This window comes from Ylistrum balloti, unplaced genomic scaffold, assembly GCF_031769215.1.
Source record: "Ylistrum balloti isolate Yb309-2 unplaced genomic scaffold, AGI_CSIRO_Ybal_v1 Utg371184, whole genome shotgun sequence".
NCBI classification, from domain to species: Eukaryota; Metazoa; Mollusca; class Bivalvia; order Pectinida; family Pectinidae; genus Ylistrum; species Ylistrum balloti.
The window spans coordinates 231709-259336 of NW_026782645.1; the positions used below are offsets into that span (position 1 = coordinate 231709).

A 27628-nucleotide genomic window follows, 5' to 3' on the forward strand; every position below is an offset into this window, starting at 1 on the left:
TAAAATGGTTTAAACGTTAACTGAAAAAATAAAAACAATGTTTCTTCCGCGCATGAAAAAGTATGGCGCCAGCCTAGTTGCTGTCACTATCAATGACACGGATTCTTTTAAAATGCCTTGGTCCACACTCAAGACTCTCAGAACGGGGATGGGTTTGACCACTGATAACAAAGTTAGAGTTACTGGCTTGCATCGTCTGCTGACTGCCATGAAAATGGAAATTTATGGTGGAGTAGATTTGTATTGGGCTCTCTGATTGGTCAATCCTTTTATCAGTTTGAGATATCCCTATATTTCACTGCTAAAAATGTAATAAATTGACCTATTTAATCAATTTACATGTCTGTTTTACCATTTCTGATTGGTCTGTTTGTCAGCTGACCTTGATGGTATAGCGACCTATTTAATCAATGTAAATGTCTGTTTTACCATTTCTGATTGGTCTGTTTGTCAGCTGACCTTGATGGTATAGCGACCTATTTAATCAATGTAGATGTCTGTTTTACCATTTCTGATTGGTCTGTTTGTCAGCCGACCTTGATGGTATAGCGACCTATTTAATCAATGTAGATGTCTGTTTTACCATTTCTGATTGGTCTGTTTGTCAGTTGACCTTGATGGTATAGTGACCTATTTAATCAATGTAGATGTCTGTTTTACCATTTCTGATTGGTCTGTTTGTCAGCCGACCTTGACTACCTGATGTATATGACAAAGACAGGTATTGTGGGTATTGATATGGAGGACAATGTGACACACCCCCTGCTTCCAGTCGCTAGTGTTCTCAGTGGGATGAACATGGACATTGACAGCGCCAATGGTAGTCTCTACGTTGTACAGCGTGGAGACATTTTCAATGTAAGAATTGATTGCAAGAACAAATTGTAATAAATTTGCTGATGAATATTCTTTGATAATATGATTTTAGTTCGTAAGAGTTATCTCTCCTGATTGGTTCATTGAGGATGTTGTGACTAGTCAGTCCAGTGTTTAAGGCCGTCTACTCAAATGTAACACCTTGGGCTTACATCTGTAAGTCAGGCACTTATCCACTGATATCAACATAGCTAAAACAAACAAGTGCTGTTACTAATTTATCATTTTCAAAATAACCAGATTTCATTTTAAAATGATGGATTAAGTGAGCAGTAACTCCAGATGTGTTACTTAAATTATGACATGGAAACATTTTAAAACTGAGAGAACCTTGAAGAATTGTGTGGCATCAACTTTCCATTTTACACTTGTAACCTTCAGTCCATTTTGAAAGCTATAAACAGGAACATGTTTAAGTTATCCATAAGAATATTATAGCTGTTAATATTCATGGGTCAAATTTTTCATCATTTTCATTTAAAATGATCTAATTGTGTTTGAAAAAGTTAAAATTTTGTGGTCCTAATTTTAAAGGACATCTAATACACATGCCTCATTATTTACTGGATTAGATTTTCATGATCACATTGATGCAGCGATAAATAGCAAAATAAGCGACTATACAGTGGTAACACTGATATTGAACTCTAGTCAGTTTAAAGAGGTTAAAATATTTTGTATTGAATATTGCTGTTTAAATACTTATAGTAAACAATATTTCTTATGAGCTTAAAACATTAGATTTTTGATATTACTTCCAGGCATCGGTGGTGAAGGTATCTATTAGGGATGGTAATGTCACACAGTTCATGCCATCAAAGTTTTCGGGGTATGTGCACGCTGTGGCTGTAGACTGGGTGGCACGAAACTTGTATTGGGCCGACACCAAGGCAGGCACTATTGAGGTGATGAGACTCGATGGTAAACAGTATAGTAAGGTCCTTATGTCCAACACAGGCAGACCGTTGGACTGTGACCAGCCGGTGTCTTTGACCCTTGACCCATCAAAGGGGTAGGTATTGCTCTTGACTCATGACCTTGTTGGTGGATAGTTTCTTTGGGTTTTCAATATTTGAAGGTGAAGTGGATCTCACCCTCAAGTTGGCAGACAAATATTTGCTACTGAATAATTTTTCCCTGAGGTTTGTGATCCCACTAACCATGTATATGCAATACTTGATAATATACCTCATTCTGATGAAAGGAGAATCCGTTCTACAATCAAATCTCACAACAGTGAAATCATGAAAAACATAGAATCATTACCGTAAATTTCCACGTATAGTGCACACTTTTTCAAGCTAAAACGGTCGTGTCAAAGAGGGGGTGCGCATTATACACAGGAACATGCCATTCTTGGGGTTATCATTCCCGAGTTCTGCGTCCGCCATATTGGATTATCTCCCTTCACATAGTTGTATGTAAAAGTCGTTGGTCATATATGATAGTTTGGAGATAAAAACAAAAAAACAAAAAAATGAAATAAATTTTGAATGTTTTAATCATAGGCCATTCACGCTAGCATTACGGTGACTCTAATTTTTTTTCGTTTCCCGTTGTTCGAATAGTGACGGTCTTACTAATGGTCGGGGCTATAGTAGTGTCTGAATTTCTGCCTCATTTTGATGATATATCTGTGAAATTCAATGAGTCCGGAAGATTTTGGGCGATAGTCATTTTGTTCATAAATCGGACAGCCCATCCCACCGATGCCCAAAGTTGGTGACCCCATGACCTCTCTTGATCTGCATGGCCCGCACACGCAGTTCTGTTGTACTGGCAGCGATGCCGGCATCTCGGTGATCGCATACAAAGTTGACCAGCTCTCTCTCCATCTCTGGGTGTTTCGCTGTCGCACCTATGTTAGCCCTTCTGGTCAGTGGTTCGGACTTTAGACGGTCTTTTTTCCTTCTGGCCTTGATATTTCACTCTGGAATGTCGAAGTGGCGACCGGCAGCACGAAACCCAAGTCTCTCGGTGTAGTCAATAGCGTTTGCTGTACCCCCATGTCGAAGTCGGTGAAAACAATTTATAATTAAGTACCTTCGGATACCGCAGTAGGTACAGATATGGGGACAAGGTATGATTGAAACTTTTCAGACAGTTAAAACAACATCGTTTTCTGAGTAATAGTACGCGTTCAGCCCAAGCCGGGTGTCAATTAATCTCTTCATACTCAACGTGTTTGTTACCTGTTAAGAACGGTTAATTATTCAATTAGCCAAGCCTTTCACACTTGTTAAGTCAGGCACCTGTGTGAATTTGTTTATATAAGGTAATTAAATATGTTAGGGTCACGATGATTGTGGTTTCCTAATTATCAATGGATCAAACCACACCTGTTTCATTGCGGTAACCAGTAATCAATTAATCTTTCTGAAGAAAACTTTTTTTTTCTTTATCTTACCCCAAAAAAGTACCTGCGCACTATACCCGAGTGGGCACTATACCCGCAAATTTACAGTAATAAAAATTCTTCTAAATTGCCTAAAATCCCATATTATTGATAATTTAACATTTAGCATGCTGGCATAATTTAATTTCAGATGTGGAGTTGCTTGATATCAAGTTTGTAGATGTAATTTATTTCCTTAAGACCAGTAAAGTTTGGTAAACTCTGTTTTTTGTAGACTTGAGTATTTTAAACGAAAATGATACTTTTACCAGTTTTACTATTTTGTAGGACTTTATACTGGGCTGATCTGGGTGGAAATGGAGTGTCTGCTAAAATTGCCTCTATGCTTATGGATGGCACTGGTCCTCAGATTGTCCATGAGAGGCGAGTTGAGGTTCCTGGAGACATTGCCATAGATACCAATTCCAATCTTCTGTACTGGGCTGACTCGGCGAAAAACTGGGTACATTGTTTGAGTTTTTCTGAATTAGCTGAAAGTCTGTATTATCTGAAGTATATCCTAGTACCAAAGAGTTTTTCTGAATTAGCTGAAAGTCTGTATTATCTTAAGTATATCCTAGTACCAAAGAGTTTTTCTGAATTAGCTGAAAGTCTGTATTATCTGCAGTATATCCTAGTACCAAAGAGTTTTTCTGAATTAGCTGAAAGTCTGTATTATCTGAAGTATATCCTAGTACCAAAGAGTTTTTCTGAATTAGCTGAAAGTCATAAATGAAGATATTTCAGCTGTTCACAAATTTTGTGGAAAGTTAGAACAGAATTTAATCCAATATGTTCTACATTATCAAAGATACAAAATTATAGCTGAAAAGTCTTTTAATTTAACTGCTGTGATCTTATGTATATAGATGTTTTTCATTGTTTTTTGTCTTTGATATCAATTGTCCCTTTTAGATAATGGCTTATTCCCTAGACAAGACACACACTCACAGAACCCGAATTGTGCACTCCAAGCTTGGTAACCCAACAGGTCTGGCTATATTCCACAGACGACTTTACTTCGCTGACCCTGACCATGAGAGGATATACTACATCCCACTGGACCACCCACGAGAAATGCATATTGTCAAGGAAAACATTGCCCTACTGACTGACCTCGTTGTTTACAATGACCGTCACACGAAGGGTAAATAACCATTATTATCACACAACTACTGGTCTGTTTAGATAGTGTATCAATACTGTGTTTAACATGAATGAAACACGTAACAGAGTATTTTGATAAACACACATAGATATTGTTGTTTTATGTAGTAAAATAACAAACCAGTGTTATTTCAGTGTTCTTGATAAGCCCATGCCTTGGCTTTGAGTCAGAAATCATGTGTTGGCTCCTGTCATCCTGTAAAACGCACCCCCCACCTCCTGACATAGTCTTGGAAGTAATGTGTTGATTTTCCTAATCTGCCAATACCTTGACTTTGAGTCAGAGGAAATGTGTTAACCCCTGGGGTTATTGTCCTGTTATAAGCCTTTCCCTTTTATTTGAGTAAGAATAAAGTGTTGACCCCTGGGTTTTTGGTCCTGTAATAAGCCCATCCCCTGGCTTTGAGAAAGAAGTAAAGTGTTGACCCCTGGGTTTTTGGTCCTGTAATAGGCCCATCCCCTGATTTTAAGAAAGAAGTAAAGTGTTGACCCCTGGGTTTTTGGTCCTGTGATAAGCCCATCCCCTGATTTTAAGAAAGTAGTAAAGTGTTGACCCATGGGTTTTTGGTTCTGTAATAGGCCCATCCCCTGATTTTGAGAAAGAAGTGTTGACCCCTGGTTTTTTGGTTCTGTAGTAAGCCTATCCCCTGTCTTTAAGAAAGTAGTGTTGACTCCTGCGTTTTTGGTTCTGTAGTAAGCCCATCCCCTGATTTTAAGAAAGAAGTGTTGACCCCTGGGTTTTTGGTTCTGTAGTAAGCCCATCCCCTGATTTTGAAAAAGAAGTGTTGACCCCTGGGTTTTTGGTTCTGTAGTAGGCCAGTCCCCTGATTTTTAGAAAGAAGTGTTGACTCCTGCGTTTTTGGTTCTGTAGTAAGCCCATCCCCTGATTTTGAGAAAGAAGTGTTGACCCCTGGGTTTTTGGTTCTGTAGTAAGCCAGTCCCCTGATTTTGAGAAAGAAGTGTTGACCCCTGGGTTTTTGGTTCTGTAGTAAGCCCATCCCCTGATTTTGAGAAAGAAGTGTTGACCCCTGGGTTTTTGGTTCTGTAGTAGGCCAGTCCCCTGATTTTGAGAAAGAAGTGTTGACCCCTGGGTTTTTGGTTCTGTAGTAAGCCAGTCCCCTGATTTTGAGAAAGAAGTGTTGACCCCTGGGTTTTTGGTTCTGTAGTAAGCCAGTCCCCTGATTTTGAGAAAGAAGTGTTGACCCCTGGGTTTTTGGTTCTGTAGTAAGCCCATCCCCTGATTTTGAGAAAGAAGTTTTTGGTTCTGTAGTAAGCCCATCCCCTGATTTTGAGAAAGAAGTGTTCACCCCTGGGTTTTTGGTTCTGTAGTATGCCATCCCCTGATTTTGAGAAAGAAGTGTTGACCCCTGGGTTTTTGGTTCTGTAGTATGCCAGTCCCCTGATTTTGAGAAAGAAGTGTTGACCCCTGGGTTTTTGGTTCTGTAGTAGGCCAGTCCCCTGATTTTGATAAAGAAGTGTTAACCCCTGGGTTTTTGGTTCTGTAGTAAGCCCATCCCCTGATTTTGAGAAAGAAGTGTTGACCCCTGGGTTTTTGGTTCTGTAGTAAGCCCATCCCCTGATTTTGAGAAAGAAGTGTTGACCCCTGGGTTTTTGGTTCAATGCCTGCTGATTTTAAAGAAGTGTTACCCCTGGGTTTTTGGGTTAAGCCCATGTGAGCATTTGTGTCTGACTCTAGGAAATGGGGAACACACCTGTGGTTGTAGTACAGGGTACACAATGTCCAAAAATAACACCTGTGTAGGTAGGTATATATACTGTGTGTGATGTTAGAGGATGGGGAACACATATGTGGTTGTAGTACAGGGTACACAATGTCCAAAAATAACACCTGTATAGGTATATATATATCTGTGTGGGATGTTAGAGGATGAGGAACACACCTGTATAGGTATATATATATACCTGTGTGGGATGTTAGAGGATGGGGAACACACCTGTATAGGTATATATATATACCTGTGTGTGATGTTAGGGGATGGGGAACACACCTGTATAGGTAGGTATATATACCCGTGTGTGATGTGAGGGGATGAGCACCACACCTGTGTAGGTATATATATATACCTGTGTGGGATGTTAGAGGATGGGGAACACACCTGTATAGGTATATATATATACCTGTGTGGGATGTTAGAGGATGGGGAACACACCTGTATAGGTATATATATATACCTGTGTGTGATGTTAGGAAGTGATGGGGGGAACACACCTGTATAGGTATAAGCCAGATTTTGAGAAAGAAGGTATATATACCTGTGTGTGATGTTAGGTAGGCCCATGATTTTGAGGAAAACATATAGGTATATATATATACCTGTGTGTGATGTTAGGGGATGAGCACCACACCTGTATAGGTATATATATATACCTGTGTGTGATGTGAGGGGATGAGGACCACACCTGTATAGCCAATCAAAATGTATATATATATACCTTTGTGTGTGATGCCTGCTCTAAAAACTACAGTGGGATGTGAACACACTTGTGTCTGACTCTAGGGAATGGGGTATACACACCTGTGTTGTATGTACAGGGTACACAATGTCCACACCTGTGTAGGTAGGTATATATACTGTGTGTGATGTTAGAGGATGGGGAACACATATGTGGTTGTAGTACAGGGTACACAATGTCCAAAAATAACACATGTATAGGTAGGTATATATACCTGTGTGTGATGTTAGAAGATGGGGAACACACCTGTATAGGTAGGTATATATACCTGTGTGTGATGTTAGAGGATGAGGAACACACCTGTATAGGTAGGTATATATACCTGTGTGTGATGTTAGAAGATGGGGAACACACCTGTATAGGTAGGTATGTATACCTGTGTGGGATGTTAGAAGATGGGGAACACACCTGTATATGTAGGTATATATACCTGTGTGTGATGTTAGGGGATGAGGAACACACCTGTATAGGTAGGTATATATACCTGTGTGTGATGTTAGGGGATGAGCACCACACCTGTATAGGTATATATATATACCTGTGTGTGATGTTAGGGGATGAGCACCACACCTGTATAGGTAGGTATATATACCTGTGTGTGATGTTAGAGGATGGGGAACACACCTGTATAGGTAGGTATATATACCTGTGTGTGATGTGAGGGGATGAGGACCACACCTGTATAGGTATATATATATACCTGTGTGTGATGTGAGGGGATGGGGAACACACCTGTATAGGTATATATATATACCTGTGTGTGATGTTAGAGGATGGGGAACACACCTGTATAGGTATATATATATACCTGTGTGTGATGTGAGGGGATGGGGAACACACCTGTATAGGTATATATATATACCTGTGTGTGATGTTAGAGGATGGGGAACACACCTGTATAGGTATATATATATACCTGTGTGTGATGTTAGGGGATGGGGAACACACCTGTATAGGTAGGTATATATACCTGTGTGTGATGTTAGAGGATGGGGAACACACCTGTATAGGTATATATATATACCTGTGTGTGATGTTAGGGGATGGGGAACACACCTGTATAGGTATATATATATATACCTGTGTGTGATGTTAGAGGATGGGGAACACACCTGTATAGGTATATATATATACCTGTGTGTGATGTGAGGGGATGAGGACCACACCTGTATAGGTATATATATATACCTGTGTGTGATGTTAGAGGATGGGGAACACACCTGTATAGGTATATATATATACCTGTGTGTGATGTTAGAGGATGGGGAACACACCTGTATAGGTAGGTATATATACCTGTGTGTGATGTGAGGGGATGAGCACCACACCTGTATAGGTAGGTATATATACCTGTGTGGGATGTTAGAGGATGGGGAACACACCTGTATAGGTATATATATATACCTGTGTGGGATGTTAGAGGATGGGGAACACACCTGTATAGGTAGATATATATACCTGTGTGTGATGTGAGGGGATGAGCACCACACCTGTATAGGTATATATATATACCTGTGTGAGATCTGAGTAGAACACGACAAAACTGTATAGGTATATATATATACCTGTGTGTGATGTTAGGGGATGAGCACCACACCTGTATAGGTATATATATATACCTGTGTGTGATGTGAGGGGATGAGGACCACACCTGTATAGGTATATATATATACCTGTGTGTGATGTTTGGAGATGTGGTTAAACCTGTATAGGTAAGTATATACACTGTGTTGTTATCATTCATCTTACCAATTAAATCTGATTTTGAAAAAAATATTTTCAGTTCCAGTACTTGCTGATTTTGATATTACACTATACTTGATCTTGTTGAATGTTTTTCAGCGGTGGAGACTTTCCTTGTCGTGTCTCAGTCCGACCTCATTCGTGGGTTTAACCTCATAAAGAAAGATCACGGAGATGCCATGCCTCCAATCCGTGGTAGAGGTAACTATTAGGAAATATCATTTTATAGATCAAAACATAGGTTAAAATGTTATCATAACAGTGATATTGTAAATTATATTATTCAGCTGAATAAAATTTCTGCCAATCTGTAAAAGTTATACCTGATAAATGCTGCCATACATATACATAGAGGAAATTGTTAACGTTTTCTACTAATTTATTAGAATTGTCAGTAGATTCTTAAGCTGTGTTGAGTTCTTTTTTCCTTTTCACTTTTTCATTTAGATGAAAAAAAACATCCTCTAGTGGATACATAAGTTTGAAGTTAGGACAGAGGTTAGAAGGATAGTGAAGGGGGAACCATGGTGTCAGGACAGAGGTTAGAAGGATGGTGAAGGGGGAACCATGGTGTCAGGACAGAGGTTAGAAGGATGGTGAAGGGGGAACCATGGTGTCAGGACAGAGGTTAGAAGGATAGTGAAGGGGGAGCCATGGTGTCAGGACAGAGGTTAGAAGGATAGTGAAGGGGGAGCCATGGTGTCAGGACAGAGGTTAGAAGGATGGTGAAGGGGGAGCCATGGTGTCAGGACATGGTGTCAGGACAGAGGTTAGAAGGATAGTGAAGGGGGAGCCATGGTCAGGACAGAGGTTAGAAGGAGGACAGAGGTTAGAAGGATAGTGAAGGGGGAGCCATGGTGTCAGGACAGAGGTTAGAAGGATAGTGAAGGGGGGATGGTGTCAGGACAGAGGTTAGAAGGATGGTGAAGGGGGAGCCATGGTGTCAGGACAGAGGTTAGAAGGATGGTGAAGGGGGAGCCATGGTGTCAGGACAGAAGTTAGAAGGATAGTGAAGGGGGAGCCATGGTGTCAGGACAGAGGTTAGAAGGATAGTGAAGGGGGAGCCATGGTGTCAGGACAGAGGTTAGAAGGATGGTGAAGGGGGAGCCATGGTGTCAGGACAGAGGTTAGAAGGATGGTGAAGGGGGAGCCATGGTGTCAGGACAGAGGTTAGAAGGATGGTGAAGGGGGAGCCATGGTGTCAGGACAGAGGTTAGAAGGATAGTGAAGGGGGAGCCATGGTGTCAGGACAGAGGTTAGAAGGATAGTGAAGGGGGAGCCATGGTGTCAGGACAGAGGTTAGAAGGATGGTGAAGGGGGAGCCATGGTGTCAGGACAGAGGTTAGAAGGATAGTGAAGGGGGAGCCATGGTGTCAGGACAGAGGTTAGAAGGATGGTGAAGGGGGAGCCATGGTGTCAGGACAGAAGTTAGAAGGATAGTGAAGGGGGAGCCATGGTGTCAGGACAGAGGTTAGAAGGATGGTGAAGGGGAGCCATGTTGTTACAAATATTACATTTAAATATGTGTGGAGGTTGGTGGGATAGGGTTAGGTTTTACCGTTGTTTCATTTCCCGATGACAGACAGACGAGTGATTGAAGTGGATGTTCATGTTGAGAATGACCACATCTACTGGATTGATCATGACCCTACAGGCCTTAGGGGGCGAAACTTTAATGGTATACGACGAATCAAGCGTGACGGCTCAGAGTTTGAGCAGATCATCAATACTGGCACTGGTCTGAAGCCTGGAGATGGAGTTAAGGGTCTGACTGTGGATTGGGTGGCAGGTATTTAGTAACATTATTGTGGGCTACTGTTGTCGTTCACTTTCATCATTGCTGTATTCTAAAATATCACTACTGTAATCACTATTTTGTAAATATTTTTTGAAATAGCTCCATTCAGGAATGAATAATTCTTCTTTTTGAATATCATAAGTTAATTTTGCATTTCTAAATTAGTTTCATTATGTTTGCAATGATTCAGGAAACATATACTTTTCCAATATCAAGAATTACGAGACTTATATTGAGGCTGCGAGGATGAATGGATCACATCGCCTTGTTCTCATACAGGAGAGAGAATCTTCTCCTTGGGCCCTAGCTGTTAACCCAATCAAAAGGTAGGCCTGTAGGTTTCAGGAGAAAGTGATCTCCCTTGGTCCACAACATGAAATCTAAATGAGATGTAAAGTTTTATACCGTAACGATCAACACAATCAATATGTAGTCTTTTCTAGGTATGTGCTTGTTTAGATCATGGAGTTTAGTTTATTTTTAGCATCAAGATGAGATAACTGTATTTCAGGTACCTCTACTGGGTTGATAAAGGGCAGTTCCCAAAGATTGAGCGTGCTCATCTAGATGGAACACATCGCAAGATTATAATTGATAAAGGCATTGTACGCCCCTACAGCATCACCATCGACATTGTAACACATGATGTCTACTGGGTGGATACACGAGTGGATGCTATACAGGTAACACACTAAATCGTCTGTCTAGTAAACATCACAGGTCTACTCAGTGTCACAATAGCAGTCATATTAGATTGAAGTAAAAAATAAAGTGAAATATTGATGATAAAATGGATTGTTGTAGTAATAAATCTGAGGATCCTACCTGTTACAAAACCATTAAGAGGAATTCCTTACCTGTAATTAACAGAAAGTCTCCTACACTGGCGGAGGGAGAGCCTACATCCGTACCAACCTTCCATCTCCAATCAGCATCACCATCCTTGGTAACCAAATCTTCTGGGCTGACTCCAAACTCAAACAGGTAACAAGACTCTCTTTTTTCACACAAGGAATTGTGATGTCAATACATTGATAATAAGTGGTACTGTGTTTTTATGTTTGGTGAGAAGTGAACTCTTCATCTTAAAACACATATTGTTGTTTTATACAGGTATTGAAAATATACAAAAAAAACATATTGGAACCAAAAATCGTGAGAAACAGCATCAACAACCTGCGCAGTATTGCTATGTTTGATGCATCCAAGCAACCTAAAGGTAAAAATCGCAAGCCAAGTTATTTCTGTGGTTTTTTTCTATATTTATATTATGTAGGAAGAACATGATTTTGGTGGTAGTCAGTGAAATGGTCCTGTTTAAAAATCACCTGTATATAGAGATAAATGGTCTATAATTTATTTATGTCACTAATTCTGATGCATTTTGTTATATATTACTAAAAAAATACAACCATGATAGTGTAATAGAAGCTCTTTGAGTGTGATGTTAACATAACTACCATATTTATTCCAATAAACACCCTGGGGGCGTGAAATTTTTCAGACAGGGGGCGATTAATAGAACACAAAATTTCATAATTTGTTGGTCGTGAGATGCCATGGCTGCCACTTAAAAACATTGTTTAACAAACTAACGAATTACTCAAAAAAGAATGCATTTGAAAATTGCAGTAATTCCAACATCGTTGTGGTGTTAAACATTGTTGTCAATTGCATTCTGATAACCTGAATTCTTGTATGAAATGACACAATGTCAATCGTGTCAGCTTCTGTCAAAAACGTACAATGTTCATCATCGCTTGTAGGCCTAGTTTGCATAACAAAATAAAAAAACACAGCGGTATATAAGCTAGTCTGTTTCTTAATAAATGCCACATACCTGATAACAATGTCTGGGACAAAACGAAATTATGACACTGCTTTCAAGCTTAAAGTAATCGCCTTCGCAGAGAAGAGTAAACATGCCGCCGCGAAAGTGTTTTGTGTTGACAGAAAACGAGTGCGGGACTGGTGTCAAAACAATGAAAAATTAAAAAATCTTTCTAAAACATCTAAACGCTGTAAAGGAGGTGGGAGGCATGTCAGATATGAAGATATTGACAAAAATCTGATGAGATGGCTACAGGACAGCGTGAGGCCGGAATACGAGTGACTGGGAAAGCATTGCGGTTTGAGGCCCTGCGTATACATAAGGCAAATGGTAGTCAATCATTCAAAGCCTCATATGGATGGTTTTCTAAATTCAAAAAGAGACATAACATTTCGTTCAGGTGATCTACGCATATGGTACAACATGAAGTTTCATTAAGTGATGATCGTATTGACAGTTTTTTGAATTTCGTGTTAAGAATACGTTGGCTACGAGAATACCCCGATAATCGCCTCTCAGGCGGTTATTAGTATGGGATGCTTTCTGTGGTCATCTTACTGAAGATGTAAAAAAACTGGTTCGTCAAAAATATAATTCAGACATCTGTGTTATACCCGGAGGATGTACATGTAAGCTACAGCCAGCCGATGTGTCATGGAATAAACCCTTCAAACAAAAATTTGGAGAGACGAATGGTGTTTCAGTGGCCCCATTGAGAAAACCAAAGCAGGGAATCCTAAAGCCCCATCTAAAGCTGTAATGTTGTCTTGGGTCAAGACAGCATGGGATAGCATTAGCCCGGACACAATCAGAAGATCGTTAAAAAAATGCAGTATCACAAAGTCGCTGGACGGTAGAGAGGATCATATTTTCCAGCATAATTCTGACGATGAAGAATTCCAGGGGTTTAGTGAAAAGGATGTCCAAGCTGCAGATGACATTTTGCAAAATTAAATGGCTGATGTGAACGCGCCTTCTATTCCACAAATAGAACTAAGTGAAAGCGAGACTGGTAAAAGTGAAAGTGAAGACAGTAGTTCATATGGCAGTCCCGGCCGTTAGGCCTGCAGTATATTGAAATGAACCGTGGATTAAATTGATATTACTTGTGTACATGTCGTGACGGTGTAATTTTCTTGTGCCAAAATTCATTTGTTCATGTTCATGGATACCAGGAATTTAAAATTTATTAAAAGGTAAGCTTTGTAACCTGACTCCTGAGTTGTTGAAATTTACTACAAAAAAAGGTGGGGGGCGTTTATTAGAGACGGGGCGTTTATTGGAATAAATACGGTACATGGTCATGGACCTTCATCAGACAAATATGACCAGTGTGGAGTGTACTAGCACTGATGTATGTAGTGTACAAGATGGAAGATGGTAACAAATCTTGCAAGTTTTTTTTAATTTTCTATAATCCTTTCTACACTAATGTCGAAAATAGTCGGAGATGGTAAACAGATTATAGAAAAAAAAGTATGCAAGATCGTAACAATGTGTTGTAGTCAATTTGGCTACATTTTGTTTAATACTTGGTCATAGATGTATCAGAGTTTGTGGCCCCCCTCATTCCTGTTCACTGGTTGTGTTATGAGAACTTCTGTTCTATTGACATTATCAACTGTTATTATCATTGTAATTATGATAACAATAGCAATAGCAGTAACTTCAGGGATGAACTTGACAGTTTCGTAGATACCTGGATACAAATGTCATAATGAGATGTATTGTACAATTAACAGTGTTGCCAGTTCACTCAGTTTTGTCAGGTCAGCCTGACATTGGCTAGCATAAATCATGAAAAATGCTAGAATCATCTTATATATCTTTTTTTTTTTTTATGTATTTGAAAAATTTTTAATCAGGTTTTGGATCTAATTTTGTCAAAAAAATTTCAAACATTACAGATCATCTGGATGTGATAACCATAGAACTGATTATAAGGTCTTTTATCATCTAAACCTTTAAAACACCCAATCACCCTTGGGTTTGAAGAGCTGTCACTAGATATAAGATTACAAGAAGTAACTAGAAGTAAACATCAATGTATATGTAGTTTATGTAACAGATGCCAAAGATGTCATTGTTTTACTTTAACTTATATATATACAAATATCATTGGTTAGGATTACATGAATTCTTATACTTAAAAAGATCACCGGATAGTCTATAGATATATATATACAAATATCATTGGTTAGGATTACATGGATTCTTATACTTAAAAAGATCACCGGATAGTCTATAGATATATATATACAAATATCATTGGTTAGGATTACATGGATTCATATACTTAAAAAGATCACCGGATAGTCTATAGATATATATATACAAATATCATTGGTTAGGATTACATGGATTCTTATACTTAAAAAGATCACCGTATAGTCTATAGATATATATATACAAATATCATTGGTTAGGATTACATGGATTCTTATACGTAAAAAGATCACCGGATAGTCTATAGATATATATATACAAATATCATTGGTTAGGATTACATGAATTCTTATACTTAAAAAGATCACCGGATAGTCTATAGATATATATATACAAATATCATTGGTTAGGATTACATGAATTCTTATACTTAAAAAGATCACCGTATAGTCTATAGATATATATATACAAATATCATTGGTTAGGATTACATGAATTCTTATACTTAAAAAGATCACCGTATAGTCTATAGATATATATATATACAAATATCATTGGTTAGGATTACATGAATTCTTATACTTAAAAAGATCACCGTATAGTCTATAGATATATATATACAAATATCATTGGTTAGGATTACATGGATTCTTATACTTAAAAAGATCACCGTATAGTCTATAGATATATATATACAAATATCATTGTTAGGATTACATGAATTCTTATACTTAAAAAGATCACCGTATAGTCTATAGATATATATATACAAATATCATTGGTTAGGATTACATGGATTCTTATACTTAAAAAGATCACCGTATAGTCTATAGATATATATATACAAATATCATTGGTTAGGATTACATGGATTCTTATACTTAAAAAGATCACCGTATAGTCTATAGATATATATATACAAATATCATTGGTTAGGATTACATGGATTCTTATACTTAAAAAGATCACCGTATAGTCTATAGATATATATATACAAATATCATTGGTTAGGATTACATGGATTCTTATACTTAAAAAGATCACCGGATAGTCTATAGATATATATATACAAATATCATTGGTTAGGATTACATGAATTCTTATACTTAAAAAGATCACCGGATAGTCTATAGATATATATATACAAATATCATTGGTTAGGATTACATGGATTCATATACTTAAAAAGATCACCGTATAGTCTATAGATATATATATACAAATATCATTGGTTAGGATTACATGGATTCTTATACTTAAAAAGATCACCGGATAGTCTATAGATATATATATACAAATATCATTGGTTAGGATTACATGGATTCTTATACTTAAAAAGATCACCGGATAGTCTATAGATATATATATACAAATATCATTGGTTAGGATTACATGGATTCATATACTTAAAAAGATCACCGTATAGTCTATAGATATATATATACAAATATCATTGGTTAGGATTACATGGATTCTTATACTTAAAAAGATCACCGTATAGTCTATAGATATATATATACAAATATCATTGGTTAGGATTACATGGATTCTTATACTTAAAAAGATCACCGTATAGTCTATAGATATATATATACAAATATCATTGGTTAGGATTACATGGATTCTTATACTTAAAAGGATCACCGTATAGTCTATAGATATATATATACAAATATCATTGGTTAGGATTACATGAATTCTTATACTTAAAAAGATCACCGTATAGTCTATAGATATATATATACAAATATCATTGGTTAGGATTACATGGATTCTTATACTTAAAAAGATCACCGTATAGTCTATAGATATATATATACAAATATCATTGGTTAGGATTACATGGATTCTTATACTTAAAAAGATCACCGGATAGTCTATAGATATATATATACAAATATCATTGGTTAGGATTACATGGATTCTTATACTTAAAAAGATCACCGTATAGTCTATAGATATATATATACAAATATCATTGGTTAGGATTACATGGATTCTTATACTTAAAAAGATCACCGTATAGTCTATAGATATATATATACAAATATCATTGGTTAGGATTACATGGATTCTTATACTTAAAAAGATCACCGTATAGTCTATAGATATATATATACAAATATCATTGGTTAGGATTACATGGATTCTTATACTTAAAAAGATCACCGTATAGTCTATAGATATATATATACAAATATCATTGGTTAGGATTACATGGATTCTTATACTTAAAAAGATCACCGTATAGTCTATAGATATATATATACAAATATCATTGGTTAGGATTACATGGATTCTTATACTTAAAAAGATCACCGTATAGTCTATAGATATATATATACAAATATCATTGGTTAGGATTACATGGATTCTTATACTTAAAAAGATCACCGGATAGTCTATAGATATATATATACAAATATCATTGGTTAGGATTACATGGATTCTTATACTTAAAAAGATCACCGGATAGTCTATAGATATATATATACAAATATCATTGGTTAGGATTACATGGATTCTTATACTTAAAAAGATCACCGTATAGTCTATAGATATATATATACAAATATCATTGGTTAGGATTACATGGATTCTTATACTTAAAAAGATCACCGTATAGTCTATAGATATATATATACAAATATCATTGGTTAGGATTACATGGATTCTTATACTTAAAAAGATCACCGTATAGTCTATAGATATATATATACAAATATCATTGGTTAGGATTACATGGATTCTTATACTTAAAAAGATCACCGGATAGTCTATAGATATATATATACAAATATCATTGGTTAGGATTACATGGATTCTTATACTTAAAAAGATCACCGGATAGTCTATAGATATATATATACAAATATCATTGGTTAGGATTACATGGATTCTTATACTTAAAAAGATCACCGGATAGTCTATAGATATATATATACAGAAAAGCAGGGAAAAATTGAATTAATTGGTAGGGTTTTTTCAGAAAAAGCCTTTAACATGTCAAGCAGCTTGATTTAAAGTTTTAGTTATTACTGCCATTCATGCAGAGAGTAGCATATCAATTTTGGATTATTTTTATTGCAGTGGAGAATCCTTGTTCAGGACCAGACAATGGAGGGTGTGAACAGCTGTGTTTTGCCAAACCTAACAAGACAAAGCCTGTGTGTATGTGTTCTACAGGAGACCTGGCTCCTGACAACAAAACCTGTAGTGGTAGGTACCAAACCTAACAAGACACAGTCTGTGTGTGTTCTGTAAGAGACCTGGCTCCTGACAACAAAACCTGTAATGGTAGGTACCAAACCTAGCAATACACAGTCTGTGTGTGTTCTGTAGGAGACCTGGCTCCTGACAACAAAACCTGTAGTGGTAGGTACCAAACCTAGCAATACAGTCTGTGTGTGTTCTATAGATCTGGCTCCTGACAACAAAACCTGTAATGGTAGGTACCAAACCTAGCAATACAGTCTGTGTGTGTTCTACAGGAGACCTGGCTCCTGATAACAAAACCTGTAATGGTAGGTACCAAACCTAGCAATACAGTCTGTGTGTGTTCTGTAGGAGACCTGGCTCCTGACAACAAAACCTGTAGTGGTAGGTACCAAACCTAGCAATACACAGTCTGTGTGTGTTCTATAGATCTGGCTCCTGACAACAAAACCTGTAGTGGTAGGTACCAAACCTAGCAATACACAGTCTGTGTGTGTTCTATAGATCTGGCTCCTGACAACAAAACCTGTAGTGGTAGTTACCAAACCTAGCAATACACAGTCTGTGTGTGTTCTGTAGGAGACCTGGCTCCTGACAACAAAACCTGTAATGGTAGGTACCAAACCTAGCAATACACAGTCTGTGTGTGTTCTATAGATCTGGCTCCTGACAACAAAACCTGTAGTGGTAGTTACCAAACCTAGCAATACACAGTCTGTGTGTGTTCTGTAGGAGACCTGGCTCCTGACAACAAAACCTGTAGTGGTAGGTACCAAACCTAGCAATACAGTCTGTGTGTGTTCTGTAGGAGACCTGGCTCCTGACAACAAAACCTGTAGTGGTAGGTACCAAACCTAACAAGACACAGTCTGTGTGTGTTCTGTAGGAGACCTGGCTCCTGACAACAAAACCTGTAATGGTAGGTACCAAACCTAGCAATACACAGTCTGTGTGTGTTCTGTAGGAGACCTGGCTCCTGACAACAAAACCTGTAGTGGTAGGTACCAAACCTAGCAATACAGTCTGTGTGTGTTCTATAGATCTGGCTCCTGACAACAAAACCTGTAGTGGTAGGTACCAAACCTAACAAGACACAGTCTGTGTGTGTTCTGTAGGAGACCTGGCTCCTGACAACAAAACCTGTAATGGTAGGTACCAAACCTAGCAATACACAGTCTGTGTGTGTTCTATAGATCTGGCTCCTGACAACAAAACCTGTAGTGGTAGTTACCAAACCTAGCAATACACAGTCTGTGTGTGTTCTGTAGGAGACCTGGCTCCTGACAACAAAACCTGTAATGGTAGGTACCAAACCTAGCAATACACAGTCTGTGTGTGTTCTATAGATCTGGCTCCTGACAACAAAACCTGTAGTGGTAGTTACCAAACCTAGCAATACACAGTCTGTGTGTGTTCTGTAGGAGACCTGGCTCCTGACAACAAAACCTGTAGTGGTAGGTACCAAACCTAGCAATACAGTCTGTGTGTGTTCTGTAGGAGACCTGGCTCCTGACAACAAAACCTGTAGTGGTAGGTACCAAACCTAACAAGACACAGTCTGTGTGTGTTCTGTAGGAGACCTGGCTCCTGACAACAAAACCTGTAATGGTAGGTACCAAACCTAGCAATACACAGTCTGTGTGTGTTCTGTAGGAGACCTGGCTCCTGACAACAAAACCTGTAGTGGTAGGTACCAGATCTAGCAATACACAGTCTGTGTGTGTTCTATAGACCTGGCTCCTGACAACAAAACCTGTAGTGGTAGGTAGCAAACCTAACAAGACACAGTCTGTGTGTGTTCTATAGACCTGGCTCCTGACAACAAAACCTGTAGTGGTAGGTACCAAACCTAGCAATACAGTCTGTGTGTGTTCTGTAGGAGACCTGGCTCCTGACAACAAAACCTGTAATGGTAGGCACTTTTCTTTTCACTTTTGCCTTGATACCAGTTACAAAAATTTTTTTTGTGCCTTTCAAACATGAACACTTGTATAAGAGATCTTTTGTTGCTAATATCAAGAAAAACTTAAATTTTACGATAAAGTGTTTAAACTTTTCAGCTCCGTCCGACTTCTTAATAGTTGCCTCAGAAAGTGAGATAATTACATTGTCTTTGGACCCAGACGTTCACTCTGCACCTCTCCCTCCGATCACCAAGCTTAGTGGGGCTGTTGCTGTCGACTTTGATTACACCAATCGGTACATCTACTTCTCTCAAGTGCTGGGACGCAAACTGAGCAGAGTGAAGATTGACAGTTCTGAAGTAGAAAACATTGTAGACACCATCAATATCACATGTAAGGTCAATGTTATTAGGTTAATTGTACAGTAGGTCAAGGTCAAGATTTGACTTATGTTGCTCTGAATGTTTGTTTCAAGTTCAGTTTATAATCAGTGTTATGAGCCAAGCAGTGAACAAGGTCAAGGTCATGATCAGTATACCCGGAACCTTTTTTATCAAAGAATTACTTTTGATGAACTGTTTTATTGTGTGGAGTAAAATTTGAATAAGTGCTTTTCCAGTAAAATATCTCTCCCATATCAGGAGTCCAGGATTTGTTAGAGCTGGTGCAACAAAACATGAAAAGTAGAAATGGAATAATGAAATTGATTCTCCTGTTGTAGTGTTTGAGAGTTTACAGAAGACTGACAGCCGAGGGTTTGTAATACAGAGATTTATATACATGTTGTAGTGTTTGAGAGTTTACAGAAGACTGTGACAGCCGAGGGTTTGTAATACAGAGATTTATATATATGTTGTAGCGTTTGAGAGTTTACAGAAGACTGTGACAGCTGAGGGTTTGGCCACCGACTGGGTCGGACAGAAGATGTACTGGGCGGATGTCTTCCTCAGCCGCATTTTCAGTCTTGACTTCAATGCAACAAACAAAGTTGCTCTTGCCAATGTTGCTAATCCACGTGCAGTGGCTGTACATCCTTGCAAGGGGTAGGTTGTCTCCCTTGGTAGGTTGATAAGTGCTTTTGTTCCCTTGTTAAATACTGGGTAGTTGGTTCCCATGTTGCTGTTCTGATCACCTTGAAGTAGTGAACTTAATTTCAAAACATTAATTTGTTTTAGAAACTGTTGTGGATTTCTAATTGATAATAATTTGTTGTCTTACAACAACTTCATACAAAGAAGTGTAATTCTGGTGTCTATGTTGTGTTGTCAGGTATCTGTTCTGGACCGACTGGGGTCGTCTCCCTAAAATAGAACGAGCTACAATGTCTGGAAATGGTCGTAAGACAATTGTATCTACAGACCTGGGCTGGCCTAATGGTCTGAGCATTGATTATGATGGGGATATGATCTACTGGGCTGATGCATTGCGAGACCGTATTGAAAGGTCAAATCTCAATGGACAATACCGTGAAGTCATCGTCCAGTCAACTGTTCATCCTTTCTCAATGACTGTTCACAAGCACTATATATACTGGACTGACTGGACACTTCGTAAGGATTGAAGAAATTACTTGAGGATAAATACTACCTCCCATTTTAGTGTTCATGAATGGTAGAGCTCCATGTTAAATGTGATTTTACCTCTCACCTCAGTGTTAATGAATGGTAGAGCTCCATGTTAAATGTGATTTTACCTCTCACCTCAGTGTTAATGAATGGTAGAGCTCCATGTTAAATGTGGTTTTTACTCTCATCTCAATGTTAATGAATGGTAGAGCTCCATGTTAAATGTGGTTTTTACTCTCACCTCAGTGTTAATGAATGGTAGAACTCCCTGTTAAATGTGGTTTTTACTCTCACCTCAGTGTTAATGAATGGTAGAACTCCATGTTAAATATGGTTTTTACTCTCACCTCAGTGTTAATGAATGGTAGAGCTCTATGTTAAATGTGGTTTTTACTCTCACCTCAGTGTTAATGAACCTCAGTGTTAATGTAGAACTCCATGTTAAAGTTTTTACTCTCACCTCATGTTAATGAATGGTAGAGCTCCATGTTAAATGTGGTTTTTACTCTCACCTCAGTGTTAATGAATGGTAGAGCTCCATGTTAAATGTGATTTTACCTCTCACCTCAGTGTTAATGAATGGTAGAGCTCCATGTTAAATGTGGTTTTTACTCTCACCTCAGTGTTAATGAATGGTAGAGCTCCATGTTAAATGTGGTTTTTACTCTCATCTCAGTGTTAATGAATGGTAGAGCTCCATGTTAAATGTGATTTTACCTCCTACCTCAATGTTAATGAATGGTAGAACTCCCTGTTAAATGTGGTTTTTACTCTCACCTCAGTGTTAATGAATGGTAGAGCTCCATGTTAAATGTGGTTTTTACTCTCATCTCAATGTTAATGAATGGTAGAGCTCCATGTTAAATGTGATTTTACCTCTCACCTCAGTGTTAATGAATGGTAGAACTCCCTGTTAAAAGTGGTTTTACCTCCTACCTCAATGTTAATGAATGGTAGAACTCCATGTTAAATATGGTTTTACCTCTCACCTCAGTGTTAATGAATGGTAGAGCTCCATGTTAAATGTGGTTTTTACTCTCATCTCAATGTTAATGAATGGTAGAGCTCCATGTTAAATGTGATTTTACTCTCTCATGTGGTTTTTACTCTCATCTCCTCATGTTAAATGGTGAGCTCCATGTTAAATGTGATTTTACCTCTCACCTCAGTGTTAATGAATGGTAGCTCCATGTTAAAATGGTTTGTTAAACTCTCACCTCAGTGTTAATGAATGGTAGAGCTCCTGTTAAAATGTTAAATGTGATTTTACCTCTCACCTCAGTGTTAATGAATGGTAGAGCTCCATGTTAAATGTGGTTTTTACTCTCATCTCAGTGTTAATGAATGGTAGAGCTCCATGTTAAATGTGATTTTACCTCTCACCTCAGTGTTAATGAATGGTAGAGCTCCATGTTAAATGTGGTTTTTACTCTCACCTCAGTGTTAATGAATGGTAGAACTCCATGTTAAATGTGGTTTTTACTCTCACCTCAGTGTTAATGAATGGTAGAGCTCCATGTTAAATGTGATTTTACCTCTCACCTCAGTGTTAATGAATGGTAGAGCTCCATGTTAAATGTGATTTTACCTCTCACCTCAGTGTTAATGAATGGTAGAACTCCCTGTTAAATGTGATTTTTACTCTCATCTCAGTGTTAATGAATGTTTGAGTTCCATGTTAAATGTATTTTATTGAACATCTAATAATTTTTGGTTATTTGATTCATTTGATGTTTACACTTATAAAGTTTATCTAGAAACAAATATATCAAATATATAGCTGCTAAAACAGAAAAATTTAAATCCTTTTGAATTAAAATTAGTTTTCTCCCTTTTTACTAATTAACATAATATTGTGGTGTCGTTAATCACAATTGATAAATTAAATGTTTTCATAACCAGACGGAGTGTATCGTGCAGAAAAACATACAGGAGCTAACATGATTGTAATGAAAGAGGGAATAACTCACCGACCAATGGGCATCAATGTCTTCTCCAATCAGCGCCAGAAATGTACGTTGTCATGGTAACATAACTGATATTATTGGTATGCAGATCTCTGAAAGGTCCTCTTATCAGGATTTGTAGAATTAACCTAATAATTATGTTGTCAATCCTCACCACTGGTTATATTGCTTTATTCAACTCTGTGTTTATATTGAGTGTCCAACGAAAGTGTCATGGCTACCAGAGCAGGCAGATGCCACCTACCTATCTGCTTACTTCCAAATATGATTTCTGATCAACACTTTCTTTTCACCTCTGTCTTACATCCTGTACCGGTAACTATTGGATAATGGTTTTCTAGTCTCTGAGAATAATGTGACAGGATGAAATGTCTGGATTAATGCCTTCAAGTGATAGAGACATAGCAGAAATAAAACTTTGAAGAAAAAAACCCAGGACTTAAACTGTCACTGATGGAAGCAGAGACAAGTGGAATGGAACAGGTTTAATAACTTTAATTTATATATAGACCAAAAACACGTGACCTTTACAGACAGGTATTTTTTATATACATGTGACCTTTACAGACAGGTATTTTTTATATACATGTGACCTTTACAGACAGGTATTTGTTATATACATGTGACCTTTATAAACAGGTATTTGTTATATACATGTGACCTTTATAAACAGTTAATTGTTTTATACAGTTGTTGAAGCTGGTTCTAGGGTAAAATTAAAAAATTTCTTTTCTCAGGTACGGCCAATCCCTGTGAGATTTACAATGGTGGATGTGCCCATAGCTGTCACCCCGCACCTGATGGTAAGGCCGAGTGTCAGTGCAGTGATATTGGTTTGACCCTAGGAGAGGACGGAAAGTCCTGTGTACCTCTAAAGCATACATGTGGGACTGAAAACTTTGTGTGTGCCAATGGCCGCTGTCTGAGTCATCGCTGGGTATGTGACTCTGATGAAGATTGTAAGGATGGATCTGACGAAAACCCAAATATGTGTGGTATGTTTAACTTTTCTCAAATAAAACGATGAGTTATGATAGCACAGTTTGAATACCTTAGTATATTGTATTTGAAAAACTACGTCAATTACTTTATATCTGTGGAGTTTGGGTTGGATTTGGCAATGTTTAGAAAAGAGTATGACCCTTGACATGTGTTTTTGCTGTTTAATTAATAAAAGAAAGAAAAATCCAAATACTTGTTCGAAATCAAAAAATAAAATGTCAAAATTATTGATAACTTTGAAATTGTTGACACAATGATATTGTCACCTTAAAACCATTGAGTGATTTTCTATAACAGGGGAGAAATTCAGAATTGAGTGGAATAAGTGATTGTTTATTGCCAAAAGTTACAATTAAAATGACTTGTTACAGCAACCCACACTTGTGACCCGACCTATTTCCGATGTGACAACGGTAGATGTATCCCTCCCCGCTACCGATGTGATCATGACAATGATTGTCAGGACAATTCTGATGAACGTGACTGTGGTATGGTGAAATGGAAATCACTGAGTTTATAAATTAATATCACAGATATAGATCTGATTTTGAAAATAGAAAATAAATTTAAATAACATTATGTTTTTGCATATTTAGATAAATTCATATAAAACATTTGGTATTTTGAAGATTTATATCGCAGTTTAGAACTGTAGCTCTTTCCATAATTTCAGTGGAAAGTCATTAATAAGCCTATAAGCCACCAGGCTATGTCAGAGAATTCAAAGGAAGAATGATTGATTGTAAAATTTTGAGCGTTTATTTAGTAACAACAATTGGGAGTTTTATCGTTTTCTTTGTGATTGTAGACTACAAGCCATGTGGCAGTGACCAATTTACCTGTAGCAACTCTCGGTGTATCAACAAAAACCTAGTGTGTAACCGAATAGACAATTGTCGTGATGGCAACCGTACAGATGAGGCCAACTGCCGTGAGTAGCCATGTCAACAAATGAAATCTTAAACAACATTTCATTTTTGTTTAAGTTGAACTTTTTTTTACTTGATTGATAAATGTCTGTAGATGTTTTGATTCTGGATATATTTTGTCATGATTGGTGCCTGTAACTTGGAAAAGCTGAACATTTATAATGTTTTTTAATATGTGTGAAGTGTTTGTTTACTGATGAAAATGTGGTAAATTCATGTGACTCGAATCTCATCTGATTTTCAATGACAGCCGAGAAGACTTGTGCCCCCGGAGAGACAAAGTGCCCAAACAGTAATGTGTGTTTGGCGCGTCAGTACCTGTGTGATGGAGATAATGACTGTGGTGATAACTCTGATGAAAACCCACTTTTCTGTAGGAAAGTCACCTGCCCTCTTGGTTTGTTTACTGATGAAAACTTGCACTTCTGTCATAAGTTACCGTGTCTTTAGATGTAGATTTGTTTACTGTTTCATGTTTGATGATAGCTGTTTGCTAGCTACAACTAACCACTTCCAGTGCATGAAACAACTTTCGTTTTCACTATGAAACATTACAGACTTGTTTTGTTGGATAGAGTACCATTGATAGCTTATAACTTTTGTGCAATTAACGGGTATTGAAATAGCTAGTGGACAGTGATACGGAAGGATGGAACTTTGGCCTTGAAATAGCATTTGGAAATTCAGTGGAAAAGTGAGGCCTAGGTAGCAGGATAGGTCTTGGGGGTGTTAAAGTTAGTTTGTTCATACAAGTATCACAACCCCTGTTACAGGGAGACCGAAGACAATGGAATTAATCCCCTGTTCTATTTTAGGTCAGTTCTACTGTACAAAGTCACTCAAGTGTATCCCAGGATCATGGTACTGTGACGGAGATGATGATTGTGGTGCTGGTGAGGATGAACCCCCTACATGTGGTAAGTCGAGGTCAAACATATTTACATATTAGGATGATCACAGATTAAAATGAAAAAGAATAATCTATTTTAGTCTTGAAAATTGTTAATAACATGGAGACTAGTTCAATGATCTCTACAAAGACCACCTGTCAACAGAAAGTCATTTGTAGTCTTTATAAACACAACAAGCTGTCAGATACTTCAAATATCCTTTTCAAATTTTCAAATTAAGAATGAAATACCGCTAGAATTATTAGCCCACCATCTATTAGATGGTGGGTTATTCAAATCGTCCTGTGTCCGTGGTCCGTCTGTCTGTCTGTCCGTCTGTAAACAATTCTTGTTACCGCTATTTCTGGAAAAGTACTGGATGGATCTTTCTCAAATTTCATATGCAGGTTCCCCTTGGTCCCTAGTTGTGCATTGTACCTTTTTTGAACTGATTCGAATTCAAGATGGCAGACAGGTGGCCATCTTGGATTTTGGAAGTAAAAGTTTGTTACCGCTATTTCTGAGAAAGTACTGGATGGATCTTCCTCAAATTTCATATGCAGTTTCCCCTTGGTCCCTAGTTGTGCATTGTACCTTTTTTGGACTGATTTGAATTCAAGATGGCCGACAGGCAGCCATCTTGGATTTTGGAAGTAAAAGTTTGTTACTGCTATTTCTTGGAAAGTACTGGATGGATCTTTCTCAAATTTCATATGCAGTTTCCCCTTGGTCCCTAGTTGTGCATTGTACCTTTTTTGGACTTATTTGAAATCAAGGTGGCCCACAGGCAGCCATCTTGGATGTCGACAGTAATACAGCACAAGCATATTGTCCATTATCCACCTGTAACTGACTGCTATCTAATAATACTTTGGGATCTTTTTCAAATGATATTTGCTAATAGGTGCTTAATAAAAATATCTTGTGCCATCATTGAGTACATTCAATGAAGACCAGTTCATGAACATTTACAAAACCTGTAACAAACAAAAAAAAATAAACAAATCTTCAAGAACTGAAAACAGATCCTCAAATGGTGGGCGCCAAGATCCCTCTGGGATCTCTTGTCAAGATATGCGATGATGTCCTGCCATAGTTTAGTGATTAATATTGTAGTGAACAACAGCTCAGCCTGTATTGGGACACAGTTTGTCTGTAACAATAAAAAGTGTATCTCACGACGCTGGGTGTGTGACGGCGACGATGACTGTGGTGATAACAGTGATGAAGAGAAAGGACTCAACTGTGGTAGGTTAACTGTTTAAAACCTTTTCTGTGACCTTTAGCCTTTCACCCAAAGAGAAGATAACCTTTTACAGGCATTTCCATTGTCCACATTTGAATTGTCAGGGATCATCAGTCTGGTGTTGTGTATATGTAAGTCTGAATGACCTAAGATCTTCAGGTGTTGTGGTGTATATGTAAGTCTGAATGGCTTAAGATCTTCAGGTGTTGTGGTGTATATGTAAGTCTGAATGACCTAAGATCTTCAGGTGTTGTGGTGTATATGTAAGTCTGAATGGCCTAAGATCTTCAGGTGTTGCGGTTAATATGTAAGTCTGAATGGCTTAAGATCTTCAGGTGTTGTGGTGTATATGTAAGTCTGAATGACCTAAGATCTTCAGGTGTTGTGGTGTATATGTAAGTCTGAATGGCTTAAGATCTTCAGGTGTTGTGGTGTATATGTAAGTCTGAATGGCTTAA

At 37.7% G+C, this 27628-nt stretch overlaps 1 protein-coding gene across 1 annotated transcript in view; it reads left to right on the top strand.

Annotated features, from left to right (window-relative positions):
• Positions 1 to 27628, top strand: part of LOC132561245 (low-density lipoprotein receptor-related protein 2-like) — an 88938-nt gene that overhangs the window by 26468 nt on the left and 34842 nt on the right. Inside the window, exons 22-42 of the mRNA XM_060225974.1 lie at positions 686 to 858; positions 1638 to 1888; positions 3560 to 3734; positions 4187 to 4418; positions 8756 to 8857; positions 10239 to 10445; positions 10645 to 10780; positions 10966 to 11137; positions 11325 to 11438; positions 11568 to 11673; positions 17542 to 17670; positions 19728 to 19969; positions 20439 to 20614; positions 20841 to 21121; positions 23039 to 23149; positions 23841 to 24098; positions 24477 to 24593; positions 24914 to 25036; positions 25285 to 25431; positions 25850 to 25961; positions 27051 to 27172. Of these exons, the coding sequence (XP_060081957.1) occupies positions 686 to 858; positions 1638 to 1888; positions 3560 to 3734; positions 4187 to 4418; positions 8756 to 8857; positions 10239 to 10445; positions 10645 to 10780; positions 10966 to 11137; positions 11325 to 11438; positions 11568 to 11673; positions 17542 to 17670; positions 19728 to 19969; positions 20439 to 20614; positions 20841 to 21121; positions 23039 to 23149; positions 23841 to 24098; positions 24477 to 24593; positions 24914 to 25036; positions 25285 to 25431; positions 25850 to 25961; positions 27051 to 27172 (3486 nt within the window). The remainder of the gene's footprint in view (positions 1 to 685; positions 859 to 1637; positions 1889 to 3559; positions 3735 to 4186; positions 4419 to 8755; positions 8858 to 10238; positions 10446 to 10644; positions 10781 to 10965; positions 11138 to 11324; positions 11439 to 11567; positions 11674 to 17541; positions 17671 to 19727; positions 19970 to 20438; positions 20615 to 20840; positions 21122 to 23038; positions 23150 to 23840; positions 24099 to 24476; positions 24594 to 24913; positions 25037 to 25284; positions 25432 to 25849; positions 25962 to 27050; positions 27173 to 27628) is intronic.